A 7,939-nucleotide genomic window follows, 5' to 3' on the forward strand; every position below is an offset into this window, starting at 1 on the left:
TGTCTCCCCTAAAAAATAATTGCACTGAAGGTGATTTGAAGAGAACATTTTGATATTTCTGATGGATTTCTGACAAGGTCTTACTCTTTAGATCATAAAACATTTACTTTTTAGTCCTGTTATATGAAAGACAGTATCGTTATGCCAAAAACACCCTATGTTATTGGAAAGAAAGTATGTCAAATAAATTTGAAAAACTATGTAATTGTAGCAAATATCTTTGATCTATCTGTAGTGAAAGATATAGTTTTTTGCCTGTTACCCTCAGAAGTATAGTAAGTGTTACATGTTATACTTATATATCCACACAAGGTGAGTAACAGTGACCTGTTTGTTAAAGCGAAGACAATTCAATCGTATATTTGAGTTAGGATAAGAATATTTCTATGCCAGTGATGATAAGATAGGTTCACATCAATCAGTTCATAAAAGTATTGTCTTTACCATACTTGAAGTACAAAGTATATAGTCTATATTTTGGAACTTAGCCTATTTGTTACCCCACACACATGTCAGCTTTACTGGAAAGACATTTCAGAACAAGTTGATGGAAGACAAAGAAGAATTCAATTCTGGTGTTCAATAAAAACTATAGACACTGTGCTTTGAAGTAACAACAATAAAAGTAGCAGTAACCATTTTGAAATTTGTTTTCTAAGAACTCAGAAAGTCATTTCACAAAAAGTTTGACAGTAATTGTCATGAATTTATCAAACCATCAAACAGTTTTGCAAGTAACAAAAGTATCAAAGTTTGGATCACCTTCCTCAAACTGTCAAACGGGTTAGCAGCCAACAAAAGTATCCAAGTTTTGATCATCTTCCTCAAACTGTCAAACAGTTTTGCAACTAACAAAAGTATCAACGTTTTGATCATCTTCCTCAAGCTGTCAAAGTAACAAATTAGTCACTAAAATTAATCTCCGCATTTGTACTACCCATCTTGACAGTTCTGAAAAACATATAGAAATGAATGCTTCATTGAATTTTTGTTTCAGATTATAACACATTAACTTTATATAGGAAACTAGATGTTAACACGTTGATGGTTTTGCAGACTGATCTTTTCACTGTCATATTTATTATAGTCACAGTCACACACTGTCTTTCAAATAACAGTCTTATAAAATGCATAAAAGCATTCAAAGTTTCAAGAACAAACTTTTTTGTGAAGCATAAGTTAATCTTATCTCATATATGTCATGCCCATCTGAATGAATCAGGAAGGAAAGACAAAAATAAAGGATGATTAGTATTAAACTGTCTTTGCAGTAACAACATAAGTCTTTTAAGCAACAGCTATTTTTGAAAGACATATAACATACAATTTTGGGGAAAATCTGAATTGTTACTCAAAATATAATCTTAAAGGTCCTAATATGAGCACATAGCAAATCTTGATGAACAAAGAAGTAGCAGAGATAACTTATTTTCAAATTTGTATTAAATTGTCTTTGCAGTTACAGAATTTGTCTTTCCATTAACGACCTTTGACAAAAATTAGTATGATTGCGTTCAGAATAGAAAGTGTAAAACATGTTTCAGCCTCAGCATATATAAACCTTAGATCATTACCACAAGTCAACTGTTAATGACATTGACATTAACATAAAAGAATATGTGACTAATCAATATTAATGTTTCTTTGAAGTAACACTGAAGGTCTTTCCAATAACAAAATAGCTGTTACAGAAAGGACTGTTATATGAAAGACAAATTGTAAGAGTAAATTAAGAGAAAAATAATGACTAGTCCCTTTCCCATTTCAGACAACATCCTTGTATTTTAATTATGGTTCCAATTGCAAAGAGAAAAACATATCTTTGGAAAATAGGGTATTTTTTTATAACTAATGTTATATAAAAGACATCGATAAAAAATACTCGCAAATGCTGACCTTTTCTACTTGATTTTCTTTGAAAATTTTGTCTTGAACTCAACACCACATGTTCATCACTCTCAACCAGAAGTTGTTAATAAGCATAACATGTAGTTCCACTTTCACAGGATGAGGGATCATTAATTATTTCATAATTTTAGGGAACTGTTACAGGAAAGACATTTTTCTTGTATACAAGAGAAAACAATTGTTTTTTTATTTAAAAAATGCTTGAAAATCATGAACATCTACCAGGAATTGGAAAAAAAGGTCTATACTTTTCAACCACTCCAGAAACAATATCTTAGGATTTTGCACCTGGATACATGACAAAATGCATGTCCCTTGTTACAAAAAGGAAAAAATAAACATTATTTGGTCATTTTGTTTGTGATATAAAATTCCCAAGTATCATTAGATACTGACAATGAAGGAGAAGTCAGATTTTTAACACATTGATAAAATTTGACGGTTTTACTGAGGTTTTAATCCTGATACGTTAAAAAGCTGTTCTTTCCCCTTTGTATCAGATGATTTGAATTTTGCGAACATCGGGGATGGTAAGCTAACTATAGTCACAAAACACACAGTGCGTGTGTGTTGAGTGGGTGAGTGAGTGAGTTACCCACAGTCCTGTAATCATTAGGCATAGACTTCATGATATACATGAACTGTATATAGTATTTACCGTCCGTCTTAAACTTGGAGCGGCATACAATGTATGTGGTTCACTCACACACACACACACACACACACACACACACACACACACACACACACACACACACACACACACACACACACACACACGCGCCCGCGCGCCCGCCCGCCCGCACGCACACACACACACACGTATGAAATAAGGCCCGTCCAACCGCCCGAGACGGGCTAGATTTCTGACGGACGGTAAAAATTTACAGCTAGCCAGTCCGTTGGTCGGGTGAAAATGTAAGATTTTCCTTACATCTGAGTAAATTCATCATATCTGGTCTGGTTAAATCTATTTTGGGCTGGTAACATTTTGAAGTGGGTTGTTGGCTCATTTCATACGCTGCACACAGACGTGTGCACGTGTTGTACAAGTGAAATAGTATTGAACTCATTTCAGCTCACCTCGCCGGTTGAATCGTGTATTAGTACATCCTCCATAACCTCCCCTTTCTCAGTTGTCGCTGAATATATTGACTAACTGAACCTGCTGTGGGCAGCGACGGGCAACTGTGTTGTTGTACAGCCACCTTGGGATAGAAACAAAACAATAGAGGCGTTTCATATACAGAAGAAGACTGGTTTCAACGTGAAACCTTTTCGAACCCCTTGTCTAATGTGTCGTGTGGAGTTACGTCCCTTCAGCGTGTCAGGCTTGGGATTTAAATCCTATCACAAATGCTGGATGTTTGAGCACTCTCAGAGACAGACAAGTGTTGGCTTCCATTGGTCCCTTGCCAATCACACTTCAACGCCAGTTATCTGTTGGCTTTTATTGTTTAGCCACCATGTTTATTGGCTTATTACTTTTTGTTGTTCTTACATGTACATATATATATGCTTTCTGCCTCAGAGCACTCGTACGCGTTCGCCTGATAAGGTGTAAGGATATACTCCGGAACGTTGTGTTCCCCATACTAAAGTGGTTGACATCCACAAATTTCTATTCCTTTGAAATATAAAATTCTCGTAAAATGCTATGACACTAGCTGATCTTTGAAGTTATCGATCTGGGGCCGGCTGTTCTAAACTCGGTTATCTTTTAACCAGCCGTTAAGTACATTTAATCGACTGTTAACTAATAACAGTGGGTTATCTTGGTGTTCAAAACTCTGTTAACTTTTAGCAGGATGTTAACGTGATGTTAAGTTAACATACCTAAAGATCACCGCTAACTTTTTAACAGTGTGGTTAACTCGCAAAAATGGCGTTCATGGCTAACACTGCTTTCATGATGCCAGTTCAGCAAAGAAAGGATATGATGTGTCGTGGAATGGACTTCGATACTGGGAATTATTCTGACGAATAGTTACATATGAAACTAAAATATTGGTCCAATATTGAAAATTGCACATCATAGGAACTAAAATACATGTGTTCAAGTGCATGGTGCCTACATTTCACATTTACAACAGTTGTGTACAGGTTTAAGATATAGTTTACTACACTAAATGTGTCAATTTCTTCTGTAAATATTATTCAAACAAACAAACACTTTCAAAGAATACAAAATGCTATATCCACGTATGATATATATGATATTGAACAAGGCTAAATGTAGATAATCAAATTAGTTTCATGAAAAAATATCCGAACGATTACAATTTAATTTGTTGATAAATAGAGAATCTCACCCAAGTGTCCACAAGTTGATAAAGTTATAAATATCCGAGGCTTGCCGAGGATATTTTTACCTTTATCAACGAGTGTTGATATAATTGATATCAGTAGACACGAGGGTGAGATTCTATTTATCATCAAAAATCATTCTTCCTTAGTTTTCAATGGAAAATGTACATCTCTGAACACTGTACTACCATTAGACTTGCAGTGCAGCGATGTCATAGCATTGTGACGTCATCAAGTTCATGACGTCATAGCATTGTCATGGCATTGTACAAAATCTCCTGTCAAAACGATATCTCCTAGGAGATATCATATGATCTCACACAAGTGATATCTCATGTGGAACACAGTTTTGGATGATAAATAACAGCCCTTGCGTAGACCGATGCTCGTGGTGGCAGGTAACCTCCGGATTGTCTGGTCCAAACCGGATTATTTACAGATCAACGTTATGTACTGTTGGAGATTGTGGGAGTTAAACAAAGCATCCGGTGTCGGTGAATGTGGTGGATGAGGATGGGGATGTGGTGGATTGGATGTGGATACGGATGTGGATGTGGATGTGGATGTGGATGTGGATAAGGTGGATGTGGATATGAAAGTGGTGGATGTGGATGCAGATGCGGATGTGATGATGTGGAAGTGGAAGTGGATGTGGTGGCTGTGGCTGCTGCTGTGGTGGCTGTGTGTGTGGATGTGGATGTGGTGGATGTGGATGTGAAAGTGGAAGTGGATGTGCTGGCTGTGGTGGATGTGGTGGATGTGGTGGATGTAGTGGATGTGGATGTAGTGGCTCTGGATGTTGATCTGATGATGTGGACATGGTGGATGAGGATGTGGCGGATGTGGGTCGCGGATGTGGATATAATGGATGTGGATGTAGTGGCTCTGGATGTTGATCTGATGATGTGGACATGGTGGATGAGGATGTGGCGGATGTGGGTCGCGGATGTGGATATAATGGATGTAGATGTGAAAGTGGTGGATGTGGATGTGGAAGTGCTGGATGTGGAAGTGGTTGTGGATGTGGTGGATGTGGAAGTGGAAGTGGATGTGGTGGATGTGAAAGTAGATGTGGATGCGGATGCGGATTCGGATGTGGCTGTGGATGTGGTGGATATGGTGGATGTGGATGTGTAAGTGGATAAGGTGGATGTGGATGTGGATATGAAAGTGGTGGATGTGGATGTGGATGTGGTGGATATGGTGGATGTGGATGTGTAAGTGGATAAGGTGGATGTGGATGTGGATATGAAAGTGGTGGATGTGGATGCAGATGCGGATGTGATGATGTGGAAGTGGAAGTGAATGTGGTGGCTGTGGCTGCTGTTGTGGTGGCTGTGTGTGTGGATGTGGATGTGGTGGATGTGAAAGTGGAAGTGGATGTGCTGGCTGTGGTGGCTGTGGATGTGGTGGATGTAGTGGATGTGGATGTAGTGGCTCTGGATGTTGATGTGATGATGTGGACATGGTGGATGAGGATGTGGCGGATGTGGGTCGCGGATGTGGATATAGTGGATGTAGATGTGAAAGTGGTGGATGTGGATGTGGAAGTGGTGGATGTGGAAGTTGTTGTGGATGTGGTGGATGTGGATGTGATGGATGTGGAAGTGGTGGATGTGGAAGTGGATGTGGTGGATGTGAAAGTAGATGTGGATGCGGATGCGGATGTGGATGTGGATGTGGATGTGGATGTGGTGGATATGGTGGATGTGAAAGTGGATGTGGATGTGGAAGTGGTGATTGTGGAAGAGGATGTGGTGGATGTGGATGAGGATGTCGATGTGGATGTGGTGGATGTGGGAGTGGATGAGGATGAGGTGGATGTGGATGTGGATGTGGTGGATATGGATAAGGTGGATGTGGGTGTGGAGGATGTAGAAGTGGATGTGGATGTCGAAATGGAAGGGGTGGATGTGGAAGTGTTGTGAATGTGGTGGGTGTGGTGGATGTGGATGTGGTGGATGTGAAAGTGGATGTGGATGTGGAAGCGGTGAATGTGGAAGTGGAAATGGATGTGGTGCATGCGGATGTGATGGATGTGGATGAGGATAAAGATGTGGATGTAGATGTGAAGATGGTGGGTGTGGATGTGGATGTGGAAATGATGGATGTGGATGTATAAGTGGTGGAAGTGAATGTTGATGCGGATGCGGATGCGGATGCGGATGCGAATGTGGATGTGGATGTGGATGTGGATGTGCTGGATGTGGATGTGAAAGTGGTGGATGTGGATATAGTGGATGTAAAAGTAGTGGATGAGGATGCTGATGTGGATGTGATGGATATGGAAGTGGATGTGGCGGTGGATGTGGTGGATGTGGATGTGGTGGAAGTCGAAGTGGATGTGGATGTGGATGTGGATGTGAAAGTGGTGGATGCGGATGTGATGAATGTGGATGCGGGTGTGATGGATGTTGAAGTGGTGGATTTGGATGTGAAAGTGGTGGATGTGGATGCAGATGCGGATGTGGATATGGGTGTGGTTGTGGTGGATGTGCCTGAATTGTGCATTGAACCGGCTGTTGATGACCTCGTGGATGAGGGTGTTTATGTAGATTTATGGAGGCGCCTGTGGTTTTAAATAGGTTTGGACTCCCTGGATAGCTAACTGTACTTGTGGCTGTGGATGTTTGGTGGACGATGTGACTCTGGATTGAGTCAAACGGGTCTAGATTGAAAGTAAGACTAGATGTTGAACATTTTACAAATGAGAGCAGGTAAATTATAGTAATTAGAGTAATGACAAGCGGAGAGTGCTAGCTTCCTTGATAAACATTGCTAGATTATTCAGTAGCGTTACACGAGTTGATTTATAACATGTTTATGTTTATTTTTTATGAATGGAGAAGCAAAATGTAAACTTTGAAGAAACGTTAATGCATATCTTAATAAACTGGACTTATAATTACAAAATAAATTACGTTTAATTTTCGACCTGTTTAGACTAACGTAATGTACAAAAACGAAGCTTCTTGTCAATACCAGGTCTTTTGCCCGTATTGTAAACAATATCTGACGCTTATCAAAGTAAGCATTCTTCTATTTTCATATGATGGCACATTAAACAGGTAAGGATGAAATGTGAAAGATGTCGTACACAGAGAACATCAATCTAATTTCGAAAAACGTGATAGATCAGAAAACCCCTTCATTACACTGCAGTCTTTCATACAACACCGGTATTCATTTACACTCCAATACTTCCAATCAACGTCGATTCCCATGCGACTCCAAAGCCAAATGAAAAGGAAATTTTAGTTATATTAGTGTGTCATGTTTTTCCTACCAACTTTGTCTGATCATATCACCTAACTATCACAACACTGTTTAGAAAATCCCCTCGGTGGCATATCAAGTAACTTAAACCAATATTTGAAACATCTATCATATGTATCATATTGAACAAACTTCTTTTATTTCGTGAGTACGGCGTTTCGATACAGATTCTTGTGCCGTTGTAGAGCAGGAATGCAACATGACGAGGCAGGGATGCATATATACTGAAAGTAATAAAGAAAACAACATAATTTGGCTAGGGAGTAAGCTGATGAAGCCAGTGAGATGACAAAAGAAAGCTGTGGAAGCCAGAGATGTACAAATCAAAAGGGGTAGATTAAAAAGGAGATTATACAGTAGATTGGGCTTGGTGGATGAGTGCATCATAAGCGGATGGAATGAAGTATCCTTGGTCTCGGTTTATGGTGGGCTTTTGGCGTTTGAGGTG

The 7,939-nt window shown here is 39.4% G+C and overlaps 1 protein-coding gene across 1 annotated transcript; it reads left to right on the plus strand.

Annotated features, from left to right (window-relative positions):
• The first annotated feature begins 5,046 nt into the window (after nucleotides 1-5,046).
• Nucleotides 5,047-6,796, plus strand: LOC124268555 (serine-aspartate repeat-containing protein I-like). Its single transcript, XM_046703548.1, has 3 exons — nucleotides 5,047-5,348; nucleotides 5,489-6,078; nucleotides 6,339-6,796. Exons 1-3 carry the CDS (start codon nucleotides 5,047-5,049, stop codon nucleotides 6,794-6,796), a joined length of 1,350 nt encoding a protein of 449 aa, XP_046559504.1.
• The last annotated feature ends 1,143 nt before the right edge of the window (nucleotides 6,797-7,939 follow it).

Source organism: Haliotis rubra, unplaced genomic scaffold, assembly GCF_003918875.1.
Source record: "Haliotis rubra isolate DU_JTF1 unplaced genomic scaffold, ASM391887v1 Scf139, whole genome shotgun sequence".
In the NCBI taxonomy this organism is placed as follows: Eukaryota; Metazoa; Mollusca; class Gastropoda; order Lepetellida; family Haliotidae; genus Haliotis; species Haliotis rubra.

Bases quoted from the DNA above. Each gene is read 5' to 3' on its own strand.
- LOC124268555 (XM_046703548.1), top strand. From the start codon at position 5,047: ATGTGGCGGATGTGGGTCGCGGATGTGGATATAATGGATGTGGATGTA. The intron at 5,349-5,488 runs GTAAGTGGATAA...ATGTGGATGCAG, and splicing joins GATATGGTGGATGTGGATGT to ATGCGGATGTGATGATGTGG. The intron at 6,079-6,338 runs GTGTGGAGGATG...TGGATGTATAAG, and splicing joins TATGGATAAGGTGGATGTGG to TGGTGGAAGTGAATGTTGAT.